Raw genomic sequence first — 14,267 nt, forward strand, 5'->3', positions numbered from 1 at the left:
AATTCAATACTGTTTCGTACTTCTTGTTTTAAGATCTCGTACATAATTGGTGACATGGGAATGTAGTTAGTCGCGTTGTGAAAGGTTGGGAAAATGTAAACAATCGAGCGAGGGAGTTTTTGATGTTCGTCATATTACTCACCTAATCTTTAAGAATTTCCATCGCCTAATAGAAGAGGTCTGTCTCCCTCAATCGGCGTGGTTTCCATTGGCCTTGTCAACAACAGACTGAGATTGTTCTACGGGACTCTATGGGATTCACAAACCAACCGAACTGTCAAATCAACACTCCTTCAATGTAAAATCAAACACAAACACGACAGTAGCTGCAGCAGCACACGGGACGTGACAACCAGCACAGTTTCAGATTTTTGATATTTCGTTATTTTACTTGTATTATTATTTCGTAGCTGTTTTTTTTTTTTTTTTTTTTATTTATATTTAAATTTTAAATAAGCAATATTTTGAATTTTTCAAAAACGTATTACAATCACGACGAAGGTTGCGCCAGCAGTAGGGTTTTTTTTCGTTTTTGTTTTCATTAGAATGTTTTTTCCTAATGTATTAATATAGCAATATCATCACGACAAGATAAAAAACAAACAACCGCACGAGGATAAACACTTCCGAAAAATTAAACGTAAATCTGTAAAAACAACAACCAACCCAGAAATTATAACGATTAATTTTCAATGGTGAATTTTTAGAACAAAACGATTATGGTATGTAATATGACAGGAATGTGATTGCAGATATCTGTGTACTACAGTGTAATACTTCACGAAAGACATACTTAAGAGCAATATTACATTACATTACAATTTACAGTTAACATATCTAGCAGAATGTGATAGAACAACACTGAAACACAGAAAGAAATACTCGTGTTTATGCTACTATAACAGTTTAGGCAGCACAAGAAGATAAGAGATGAAGGCACATGCACCAACAAACGTGTGTATTTTGTATTTATATTTTATTTACAAAAATCATTATTGTACAAGTCCAAGTGTACTACTACAACTCTAAATCTATGTATGGAATTTGAGCAATTTACGTTTTACTCAATGATCCCCATTTCCCTCTCTTCTCAGATCTCTTTTCTTCCAGTCCCTCGCCTCTCAAATTTTTCATTATTCTCTTGTTAAAGCAATTACTTGTATTTATTTCTCTTTGATCAAAGAAATTATATTTTCAATAATATAAAAATAAAAGTATTTGTATTTCATCCCCAGATTAAAATCCCGATTGTAACTATAATAAAATAGCTACAATATGTGTACAGAATAAAATGGGAAACGCCCCCCCCACCCCAGATTTTCCATATGTAGATTGTTGGAGATATCGAGGTGGGCTCGAAGTTCAATTTAGTCAGTCTTTTCGTGGCTACAACATGTATTATGTATCGTACAAGTTGTATAATTGTATAGTTTGTTGTGCACACCTCAATATAGGTATATGAACTATTTAAAAGTTTGAAGCAAGCTGTGAAAAACATTGAATTCATCATAAATTGGTTGCGATCAAACTAGGCAGGGCATGACTTGGCAGGTGCTAGGTGCAGAAGGTGTGTATAGCAAGCAAAAGTTCCAACTGCAATATCAAAGTTCATCGCGGAAGTTGATATACATTATACGATACACTTTAAAGCATTCATGCATTCGTAACGTATTTCATGTTAACCAATGTGTTTCTACCGCTTATTGGACCATCGTTTGCTTATGTTATTTAGTCTTGAGTCAATAAACTCTCGAAATAAAATATATACGGCAGTTGAAACGTACATTTTCTGTATACTCAAATACATAAACGTGAATATAGTCAAGCGATTTGTTGAAAACTTATGCAAAATGCTGACAAAAATTGAAGCACATGACGAACGAGTATTCAACTTACGTAAGCACGAGACTTCGCCCTGACACAAAAACAACCAACAGTACGAATAAAAACAACAAAAACAACAACAAAAACAACAACAGTTATAAAACAGGAAACTTCGCAAATTAACGTTTAGTGATAGGTATGAAGAAGGGCTCGTTATTTGCTATACGGTGGTTTCCAATACCTCTCGGCTGATGATGGGTTGCGAGCTCGTCACACAAACAGCAATTCCTGGTACCAGAGCGTTTGCTTCCTGCTGCTGCAACAGCTGCTGCTGAGAATTGGTGCCGTTGGTGTTAGCTGTGCATATTGATCCTATTCCAGTCGAACTGGAGCCTAAAAGGGGTGAATTTCCACTGGAAAGTGCGCTGTCTGCAGAGCTGGATGCTCGTCTTCGCATCGATTCTTCGCTGGAAGACTTCAGGAGTTCCTTATCCCGGTCCTTGTCCTCATCCCTTTAGAAGACGCAAGAATTGCATTTGGGGTAAATAAGAATAAGCCGGAGGGCATAAAATCGAAAAATGGTTTTTTCATTAGATTAAATTTCTTTCCCTCACGGTGTGTATCAACATTACGGCGTGTTAGATATTAGTCGTCTACTCACTTTATCTTGAGCATTACGTATTTGTCAGGTATCAGTCCTTCTCGACCTGCCAGAGCACCACGCCACCAGTCATTGCTAACCTGTGCGTACAGCGTCAGTGTGTCACCCTTTTTGAAACTCAATTCCCTTGCAGACCGAGCGTTGAAGTCAAACTGTGCTGTGGCCTCCAGATTCTCTGATTCTGCACGGAAAAGGAAAGACGATGTACTGTGGACGTCCAGCATGATTATGTTTCTATGTTAATTTTAAATTTCAAATCACAGACTCTTCGTTCGGGAGAAACTTTTACAGACAATTTATGCCGCAACAATTTCACCAGTTGAATCAGGATCGTTTCTGTATCGAAGTAAAAATTGACTCATAAGCACTGTTGGAACTTACCATCTTCCGACGGATACACTTCGGAATCCATGTCTTCCTGCACCTGGTCTGTTGGCGAGTCACCTACCTCCCTAAAAAGCAAAATGAATATTGTTTTTGGCGCTGCATGTAGTTTACTTTTGTTACTTGTGTAAAATATATTTTTTCTTACACATCATCAGGCTCTCTGCTGATGTACTTCTCATACTGAATTCCTCCGATGTCATCAGGGAATATTTCTTCGCAGAATGTTATGATGTTCTTTATTAGCTCGTTTACTTGATTCTGGTACTGGACCTGATCTTTGTCTTCAGGCACCGGGACCAACGTTGGTCCGAAGCAAATTGCCAAGTTATAAGGGTCCATCATATTCTCATCAGAGAATTCTGAGAGGCTGAAAGATTTTCGGGATTAAACGGATGTTTAATGAAATAGCATCGTGGAAAAGTGCTTTAATATTCATCATTTATGTTCAAAACATTAAAGTAAGAGACTTGTATTCAAAAACAAGGACTCACTGATTGAGAAACGCGAAAAGATATCGCATTACGATGACAACAGGTCGAGGTAAGCTGGAGATGAGCTCCTTCATCTTCAGTACGAATTCCTGCTTTGATTCAAGCTGGGCGAGTTCCATCAGATGCTCGAAGTAGATGATAGGAAAAAGCGGTTCTCTGAGCTCTCTAAGATAAAGTTTAAGAACACCAGCAACGCTGTTGATGTCCGACGCGTCAGTTACATCTGCAAGGGGATCCTCGCCTCTCTCAAAACACTCTCTAAAGTTGTTTATCTCCACCTGTGATCCTGAGACCCTGAATATTCCCTGATGATGGAGTCCGAAAAGGTTTATCACTCTGACACAACTTTTTACAATTAATGGTATCTCCTGGTTTGTGCTCTCCAAGTATTCTTCAAGTGAACCACCGAATAATTTTGGCTGACCGTTCATCTGTAAGCGACCGATTCGCTTTCGTCGAGCTTGCTTCTGCTTATTAGCTGTTATCGACGGATTAGGACTGGATGCTGATCCGTCGAGCAGTGTTTGGCGAATGTATTCCTGCTTTGCATCAAGTCGTGCTATCCTCGAGGTTCCCAGAAGGTATTCGCGGAATTTCTGAACAGTAATGAACACAAGGCATGATGAAGATGGTTATCGTTTTATAGTTCAGAAAAATACATATTACTGAAATCAATTTCTGAAACACGCAGTATTAATAAAATATTGGAATACGAAAACAAAAAAAATTTTACCGTCAGGTAAAATTCCTCAGTCTCCTGTCTGTCAGCTCTGAGTTTTATTTGAAGAGTCTCAGGCGGCCTGGAAGTTGGGACAGCATTTTCGCCAAAGTACCTGGAGCAGTCGTAGTCTTTTGCAGTGAGCATCTCGAGCAGACTGGCCTCTGCTGTCTCAAGCGTTTTCCAAACTTCTTCAGACTCTGTGCGCAGTGATGTAACACGCTGCTGCAATTGTGCGAGCCTCTGCTCCATCTCCGTGTGAAGAACTTTCTGCAGTTCCGGTTCAGGCACCTAATTAATAAATAAACATTCCCTATTTCTATTTTCGGATATAACCGTCATGCGGCTTAAGCCCAAATTCACATAATTCAAAATAGGAAACAGAGATGGGAGAGAAAGAACAAAACATATAGTTGGATATTTTACCTCATCACCACGTTGACCCTGGAATTCAAACTTCTTTGGAATCATGAAAGCCACGTGATGGGATTCGAGAAACCTTTGCTTATCGGCCCTCGAGTCAAGCGACCCAACACATGCAGCCAACTGTTCAGCACCCTGCTGCAGTGATCTCTGCCTACCCTCCTCTGCACTGCAGTGCATGAGAAGAGCTCTTGCAATACAATTGTGGAAGCCAAAATCCATGCACTGTCCAACAATAAACAATGATCACTTTTATAGTTGATGGCGTTTAAGATCAGTTCAGGTGGGTTTGAATATTACACTCAAAATATAATATTATTATTATCATATTAGAAAAAAGAATTCTGTACAATTCTCTCAAATAAACAGAAGGCAAAACACTTTAAAACTTTGTATTAAAATTCTATCTCGGTCGAATATTTAACCATTGGAAGATAGTGTTCTTTTCACAAGTAATACAAAACAAGTTTGCTTTTTTAGGGATGTTAGGAACAGAGTTTTCGAATTGAAAACAGTCGCCGTAATATAACGACGGGAAATCTCAAATTAAATGTAAAGAATGCTTAAATTTTCCAAGGGAAACGTTTACATTAAAAAAAGGGTATTAGTGATATGATTATTCATCAAATGGTACCGAGTTCGGGACTTACATCAATAAGATCGGACAAGTCATCGACGAAATACTTGTGTATCGTCGTATTCGAGGCCTCGAGGCAAAGGATGTATTCGTTCCGCGCCTTCAAAGCTTTCAGCTTGGATTCGGTGTGCTTGGCCTTTCTCTGAAATCAAGCAATGCAACAAAATCCGTTATGACGTGAACGAAAACTCGGTTTATACATGTCGTCAATCAAGGAAGGTGTGTGTTTTTATAATCTTCTTTTTTCTCTCTCCTAACTTGCATTATAAACATCGTGATAAACGAAGAAACCTTTCTTTCCTTCTAATATAATTATTTTCTACTCCTTGGGGATTTTATTCCAACAGAAGGATATAAGGCTCGTGAATCTTTTCTTTCGAAATACAGTACATATAAGCATAAAGCTCGAGTGATATCGGATATAGCTGATGTGTGTAGGGAAGCCGTTGGGCAGCGACACACGCGTCGTCGTTTACCTCCACCTTATCCTCATACTCCTCCTCCTCCTTCTCTTTCTCTTCTTCCTCCTCCTCCTCGTCGTCCTCCTCCTCCTCCACGAGAATCGGGTTGCGTGCCATCTGCTTTGCTGATCGAGCTTTGCGGCCGGCGATGCGGCCGGTTTCTTTATTTTTCCACGCAGCGAGTTTGTGGGCGGCGCAAAAAACATACAGATGTCTGAATCTGTTATAAAGGTCTGTTTAATACGTCTTGAGGATTAAGGCAAATAGAGAAGAGATGAAGGGGAGAAAAAAGAAAATTGTAAAACGAAAATACGTAACACACATATTCGGGTGGTCTTTGAAATTGAGTGCAAAAAAAGGAAATGCCTGCACCAAACGGCGCCATCCAGACATCGATAAATGCCACGCCTCGCCGATTACTACCTCGACAAAGAAGAGGAGAAAAGCCTCTTACGCTATACACACTGCATACATCGCATAGATACATGACAACTTGCATACACAAAATATTATGCTTGTTTTGTGAAACGGTAAAATAATCTCTCGAGACTGTTCCGATGATCAGGAATTTCACAGAGATAACTAATGTTTGTTTGACAAAGGCGAGCATAAACATCGTCGAACTCTAGGGATAATATAAATCAAATCATGAAATTTCGACGCGAAGAATAACTGTGTAAAATCAAAGGTATATGTGTCTGTAGATACGTAAAACAACGCGTTAAGGGTAAATAAACAAATCTTCACAAGCTTATTATACAGCTTTTTCTCAAATATATATTAATATGACATATTCAAGACTGCATGTGAATCGCACGAAGAGTATTATACACATCATTACTTGTACCTGCAGGACACTTCGATGTTATTATCATAATTACGATTATAATTTAAGTTTTCGGCGCACAGGCAGACGCAGGGAAAGCAAATACTACGAGAGAGAAAAACGGGATGAATTTTGAAAATAGGACACGGGCTGGTTCGTGCGCTATTCTATACCCTTTTATGTACAAGTACATTCATGGCTAAAATTTTATACATATCTATAATGATCATTGTAATGATGGTATATAGAGATAGTAGATGTCCGCTTCTTCTTCTCTACGTACACATAAAATTCAGCGTCCCTCCATGTGTTCATCCGCGTACGTTCGCTTCTAACTCCAGAACAAACAAACCGATTTTGATTCTTTTTTTCCTACGGATAGGTCCAAAGTCTGGCCAAGTTTGAGACTATACTTCGTTGCAACTAGATCAATAATTTTAGTGACATAACGATATTTGTAGGCCAAGTCGGAACGCAATCGCATATCTGCATGCAACCGCTAAGATAGTTTTCAATATCTCGATGGGGTCTGCAAAAAAGGTACGAGAACATGTACGTATAGTTATACGTCCAATAGTTTCGCCAGAAGAAGCATTTGAAAATATTCGCGTGCGGAGCCGCAACGGGTCGCTTACAGTTTAGTACATACATAATAATAGTATTATGTATAGAGATGAAAGAGAGGGAACAAAAACGATTCGTCGCCGTTGTCCACATCGCGTATATTGTAGGCATACAATAGGTATACATAGACACATTATATACACGTATGTATGTAAAATGTAGACTATACATACATAGAGTGGGATAATAATTGGCACGCGGATGACGCAAATACCTAATTTGGACATCCTGCCGGCGGCGAAACGGTCTTATAACCCAAATACCCATAATGCATTATTCCCTCCGACTTCCTGTAACGAACGTCTCATACATGAACATGATACACAATATAGTATAACATGAAAGCTGTTGCTGCAGGAATTTTCTCAGACAGCATAGATTATCGTAAAATTTCCAAAAAACAACAACACCAACAACTCACCTTGTTCACTTCTTTTTCTATCAGCTTGTACTTCTTGCTTCGGGCAAGTTTTTCCGGCGGTGCAATGGCGACCTCGAGTTTAGTGCGCTGCTGTTCGGCGACCCGTAATTTCGTCTCGGCTTGCCTGGACTCCGCCTGGTAGGCCTGATAGGTCTTCATCGTTGTGTGAAGCTCGTGAAGAACCCGGAGAATCTCTTCGTGGGTCTCGTACCCGATGTCGCGACACTGTAACGCATAGAGAAAAACTCACTGTCGTTATGAATCATCGTTACTTACGCCCGAGTTAAATAGTAACTTGATTTAAATCTCGTACATACATATTATATATATAATACGATTTAATCGCGAACTCAAGCTAGACGCTTTTCTTCTCTTTCTTCTTATACATACCGACTGTATATTTTTTTTACTTTTAACGAGTCATCGACATCAGTTGGTTTTATATTTTTTCAGTTTATTTGTTTATTTGTTTTTATTTTTTTTTCATATACCTACACACAGTATAGAGCAGTATAGGTATACGTTGAGAAGAGGACGCAGAAAAAGAGGAGCAAACTGCACAGTTTAACGATAACGATGACAAAATAAAAAAAAAAAGTAATAACGTATTATTTTCTTCACGCCATATTTCTTCAACGGTTCGATTATTTATTATATTTCAATTCTTCGTTCTTTTCGTGTTATTAAGCGGAATGACGATGAAAAATTCTCAACCATGAAATCGTCCTCGTCAATATTTATTCAGATTACATCCGTTTGTTATTGTATACAGTAGGTATACCTACCATCGATCTCTTTCAAAATTTACACGCGCCAAACTCGCGTATATATCAAGCATCACATTCGATCCGGTATTTGGATCTGAGGATTAACTATCATCAGTCGAGCACTGTGTCTAATAATGACACATTCTGAAGATTAAATCGATCGTCATCGTCGTCGAAGTTAACGCGTATAACATAAGTTAGTTAAATTACCAAAAATAAAACCTTGAGTAAATAAAAATCCGCGTTAACGTTTGATTCTATTTCGATTTCATCGGTAGCAAAATAAAAAAAAAAAAAAAAAAAAAAAATATGATACGAATTAATTACGTCCCATGAAAACTTCAAGAAAGTTTCACATCGTTTTCACAGTTTTAATTTTCAATTCTCAGCATAACCTGTACGTTAATTTTAATCATATATACAGTGTGAACATGAATTGAAACTTTTTCAAGAAGGGAATTAAAATTTTACCGAGAGTATAATAAATAATAATATATTTATTTTTTTCTTAAAATCTTTGAAACAGAAAAACAAACAATTGACTTGAAATTTTTTAATTCATCACTTACGTATGTATAGTAAAAGCGGAAGACTATTACGTACAGTGTCAGTGAATTCAAAGTAAGTACGTAGAATAATCTTGTCCTGCCATAAAAACGTCCTTTAAATAAAACTCACGGTAAGAGGCTGAGATGGTGCCTAAATTCGTTCCCTGGGTCTATAAACGCGATGCCCCGTAGGTTTCGCCTTGCATTGGTGGAAGGTATATAGATATACCCAAAGCTAGATAGACTAGGACTGGGTATAAACGTATTAAGGGTCGTGCGGTTAGTCGAGACTCACGCGGCGATTGATGCGCTGAACGTCCTCCATGACCTGGTTCAGCCTCCCGACGAGATGGGTGCTGTAGACTTCCGAGAGAGCAGCGTGATCTCTGCTCAAAGACTTTGTCTCGTTGACTAGCTGTTGCCAGCAGGCGAAGCTGGAGAACAGAGGCCACTGTTCTCTTCTGAAAAAAAAAGAAATCATTTCGGTTAACGAGTTTCCTTTCTATTTTCCTCTCCCTCCCATAATCTGGATATCATTTTTTATTATTTGTTTATTTATCCGTTTTTTTATATCAAATTTTCTCCCCATCTAATATCATACACGTAGATCGTAATATGTGATTTTATTATAGTTGTAGTTGTACTTACTTCTGCTTCTGTTCTTTGTGTTTCAGCTGAATAGCTCGAGCCATTTTGTCGAGGGATTTGCTGTAGTCGAGTTCGAGCTCGGCTCTCCGTCGAAAAAAGTCCTGGAGTTCGGCAACCAGGGCGACCTGGGCCTCCATTCGAACGTCGAGGCATCTCAGCTGCTCGTTCAGCTGCAGTCTTATATCTGGAACGATAATCAACGAATGCTTTAATTATAAGTATATAAATAGCTATATCGTCTATATATACATATATTATAAGCAAGGCGAGAAGTTTTTCTTCTTTTTTAACTGGATTTTACGTAAATCCTTGGTCAAATTTTATTCGTACACACGTGTCTCGATATTTCGACAACTTTTTTATGCGCGTATGTACGAGTAAAATCGAGTAAAAGAAGAAATAAAAAAAAATCGTCATTTTCAAAATTTATTTCTACCGCGGTGCATTGAAAAAAAAAGGAAAAAACAATATTTCGGGGATTGGAATGAAAAAAAAAAAAAAAAAAAAAAAAAAAAAACAGTTTCCTCAATCGTGGAGCGTATATTTTTATTTCATATCTTTCAACTGTTCACTGATCAACTTGAGCGCAGATTTACTTGAAATATATTATCCTTTCTGGTAAATATAAATGCATCAAAAATCATAATGGAATATGCATATATGTAGTATGGTGCACAACCGGTTGCCAATAAATCGTCGTTGCCGAAAGCAAGAGCAGGTGATAAAAATAAAAAGAATCCGAGTAGCGATTGGCGATTAGGAGATTAGGCGATTAAAGTCTGCAGACAACTGATAGTGGCAGCTGAAATATCTCATCGTCGTAACCTAGAATAAACCTAAGTGAGACTTTCATTTGCAAACGTAACAACATGAAATTCCTTTTTATAGATATAAAAATAAAAGATGAAAAAAAAAAAAAAACGATTGGAACTCACAAGATATTATATATATATATATATACATATATATGTACTTTATGCCGATTCGAATGAAAACAAATTTATTACATAGATATAAGTATACTTTTGTTATATATATATATGAATCTAATACCAAACAGATAGCTAATAAACGAGGCCGACACGATAAGTTATTTGATAGAAAAAAATAAAAATAAAAAAAATAAACAAGATTTATAAAACGAAAGTTTGCTAACGATCGATAAAAAACTGTTTAATATCCAATTCGAGAAACGGAAGTGTTAAGTACGCCGGAAAGTATAGGTCAATCATCCGCAATTTACGATGTTTTCAAACTTACGATAGTAACGTTCCGATTCATGGATATTATAAATAACACGTCCGATTCTTATTTTAATGTTTTCATTTCACTCAGCGTGTATAATTTCCAACCATTTCTTTCAGGCCTTAATTCATTCGTCGCGTTCATTATGATTTTATTTGTCAATAAATAAATAAGAAAATACAGAAAGAAAAGAAATAAAAATAAATCTTAATTTCTTGCACATTTTAGTCTTTGTGTTGTAACGAGATGTTTAGATGTAATATATATATATATATATATATTGTTACAAAAGTATGTACTTGCACGAGTGTGACAACGATCATTAATTGCCGTCGAAACATCTAAATATTTGCGCGTTCACAATGTAAACACTTACTACACACTTATCGTGTCAATGTTTCGATAAGGATTGTGTATTGAAATAAAAAGAGAAGGATCAAATGATACCGCAGGATGATTGTCGAACATAAGTGGATGCCATTTGTCAGCACACGTCATGTACTGTACATCTAACGAAATAATTATACAATACAATTTAGAATGGCATTTAAAAATGTCACTTTTAAATTTCGCCCGGTACGTCGTCCCAAATCGGTTCCAAATAATTCAAAAATAATTTCTTAATATTTTCAGATTTTTATCTTGACTCTGTGAGTTAAAACCGATGCCCCAAAGAGAGTGGATTTCCACATCAAATTTAGATGGAATTTTGGTGTAGGGTTTTTTTTTTTTTTGTCACCGATTAGAAATCTGAACTCAAAATTTGAAAATTCAAAGTAGCGGATCTAATATGGTGAACCTGAACCCCAAAATTCACTTGACATTCCCATATTGGATTCAAAGCATTTTGAATTTTGAAATTTACAGTTCAAATTCGTAATCTGCGACCTTGAAAACCCTCGAATATCGAATTTTATCGAAATCAAATGACTTTTTTCATTTTGTATGATTTTTTTTTTCTTCAATTGTCTCAACTCTGAGACGTTCGATTAATTTGGTCAAAACAGGCGTTAATTTGACTTCCATTTTGACGGATTTTACTAGAATAACACCATCTTCGGTGTTGCAGTTTATTAATCCCAGATTTTCGATTAAGCCGACGATTTTTTCCCCGATTAACTGCTTATAATCGTTCATTTTTCATACTCGATTAATCAACCGACTCGATTATTTTTCCTCACAACCTGTTTTTCATTTTTAACCCCATGATCGACGCAATACAATATCAATTTAGGTGATTACGTATATCGATTATCATCATTGTCTTACGTACTGAATACCTATTTGATATAATAAGTGAACATTCTCACTTGACATTAAAAAATATTTTTATTAAAACTACAGATTATCAAAAAACTTTTCCACCATCAAGACTACATACTAAAATTTCACCAAATTTTTCTTTCAAATGCAGAGTTTCAAAAAACACCCAATAATCGTTGCTGATCCATTAATTTTTACTAATTCATTCAAGTCGTGTTCGATTATTTTTTTAAGACTCTATCAATCGATGCGTCGATTATTTTTAGCCGATTGTGAGTAACCATCGCTAATATCACTTTCGTATTCCATGGATAACGCAAAGGCGACGCGACGTCGATCGAGAGTCTGGACAGGCTAATGTTTGCTTCTGCTGCTGCACAAGGCGGCGGCATCATCATCATCATCATCATCGTCGTCGCCGTCGTCGTCGCGACGCCACTCTGCAGTGCACGGCTTGCGTTTCCGGCGGGAAATCTAAAAATAAACACCACGGGACGCGGGCTTCTTCTTCTTCTTTCATGGTATTTTTCCATCATTTCGACTCCCCCCCCCCCCCCCCCCCGCCCCAACACTCCCCGTTTTTTCTCTCTCTCCCTCTCGCCTCCTCGACGAGGAAAATCTAAACAACACAAAAGACACGACTCGTTTGTGTTGCGAGTATTATATATTTAGGATCGCACTCGTTCCGTCAGTTTATGTAATATTTTTGATACTATAATATCAAAATTTTATATATATATATATATATACTAGAAGTATTTTTCAATCTTTCGATATTTCATTTCACTTGTTGTGAATTATTTCATATTTCATTAGACCGATTCTAACGTGTCTGTATATATACACCTTATAAGTTGATATACGTTGCCAAATCGTATATGACAAAATGTATGAAACGCAGAGTTATTATAAGGTTAACAGCGATATCGCGATAAGCCCGCATGTAATAATGCCCCCCTGTTATCGCGATTCATATAATCATCCATGCACACCAAGTTATTAATTATATCCTGTGTGTAAGTTGCGAATTGCGAATTGAGTATTGCGATAAAAGCACTAACCACGATTACTCTCGTGAGTTATTGTACCGTTTGGAAGATCGCGAAGATCCCTACTGGACCTTTATTATTATTCCAACGTCTATAGTCATAATATAAAACTTCTTCGTTACACTACAGACGCGAGTACAGATGTCGGTTATAAAATATCGATCAAATTAATTTTTGAAAGAATAATAGAATTTTCAAATCTAATTGTGTAGAAATTGAGAAAAGCTGAATGAGAATTAATCTCATACAGGCAAATGTGTATACATATACATACATATTGAGAGGATTCCTGGGAAATCCAAGCACCGTGTACGCATATTATCGATTTTTATTCATTTGGTATGATTCATCATTTCCTATGGGAGGGGGGGGGGGGGGGGGGGGGTGTACGAGTGATAGGTCCGTACATAGATACACATAGGTATATACATCTGTATGGGATAAGTATACGAGGCAACGAAAGCGGGAGAAAAACCACCCTTCCAAGGAAACGCGTCGGAAGGCATTAGTGCAACGAAAACGAAGAATGCATGCATATGGGGCATTCCAAATGACATCGAGGAGTCAATTGCCGCCACGTGTCATCAGATTCTTAGATAGTTTTTATTTTCGCATTGATACCATTTTAAAAGAAACATAATTATTTTTAAGAATTTTCTCCTTACTCCCTTTTTTTTTTTTTTTTTTTTTTTTTTTTATTTTGTAAAAAAAGGGACAACTAAAAAATTTAAGCTTCTTTCGAAGTGGAATCAATGCGAAAAAAAGCTATGCAAAAATCTGATAAGACGAGGCGGCAATTGATTCCTCGATTTCACTTGGAATGCCCCATATATTTATATACATGCGTGCTGCAGCGGAAAAGTGCAGCGTACGAGTAGAAGTACCACACCACACGCTATATACTACACGCATGTGCAAGAATACAAGTAAATGCGTCAGCGGTTTCGAGAGAGACTGCATTGCACACGTGATATTATTGTTCCTTCTCACTTCCTGCTGCCGGGCGAGACTCGATCCTCCACCGGGGCAACAACTACAAAAACCCATAAGCGAGTCCGTACGTATCACTGTATTGTAGGGCTGTTGCGGTGTGTGTGTGTGTGTGTGTGTGAGAGAGAGAGAGAGAGAGATCGCAGGTACACAGAAAATTATTATAATTCAACGGTTTTCGAAGTCTGAATACACACTGCAAGCATCTTTATGATATATATATATAAAAATATAAAAATATATAAATATTTATATATATACTATACTTTGGAGTGTGTGAACCT

At 37.2% G+C, this 14,267-nt stretch overlaps 1 protein-coding gene across 3 annotated transcripts in view; it reads right to left on the reverse strand.

The window, feature by feature from the left end:
- The window catches only part of LOC124414292 (SLIT-ROBO Rho GTPase-activating protein 1-like), a 40,648-nt gene that overhangs the window by 6,148 nt on the left and 20,233 nt on the right, over window positions 1-14,267 (reverse strand). For all 3 annotated transcript variants that reach the window (XM_046895330.1, XM_046895331.1, XM_046895332.1), the window contains exons 2-12: window positions 9,437-9,620; window positions 9,084-9,249; window positions 7,474-7,698; window positions 5,155-5,283; window positions 4,508-4,729; window positions 4,097-4,372; window positions 3,364-3,959; window positions 3,018-3,239; window positions 2,867-2,937; window positions 2,486-2,666; window positions 2,066-2,336 (exon numbers count right to left, since the gene is read on the reverse strand). In XM_046895330.1, the coding sequence (XP_046751286.1) occupies window positions 2,066-2,336; window positions 2,486-2,666; window positions 2,867-2,937; window positions 3,018-3,239; window positions 3,364-3,959; window positions 4,097-4,372; window positions 4,508-4,729; window positions 5,155-5,283; window positions 7,474-7,698; window positions 9,084-9,249; window positions 9,437-9,620 (2,543 nt within the window). The remainder of the gene's footprint in view (window positions 1-2,065; window positions 2,337-2,485; window positions 2,667-2,866; window positions 2,938-3,017; window positions 3,240-3,363; window positions 3,960-4,096; window positions 4,373-4,507; window positions 4,730-5,154; window positions 5,284-7,473; window positions 7,699-9,083; window positions 9,250-9,436; window positions 9,621-14,267) is intronic.

Source organism: Diprion similis, chromosome 2 (genome assembly GCF_021155765.1).
Source record: "Diprion similis isolate iyDipSimi1 chromosome 2, iyDipSimi1.1, whole genome shotgun sequence".
Taxonomy (NCBI): domain Eukaryota; kingdom Metazoa; phylum Arthropoda; class Insecta; order Hymenoptera; family Diprionidae; genus Diprion; species Diprion similis.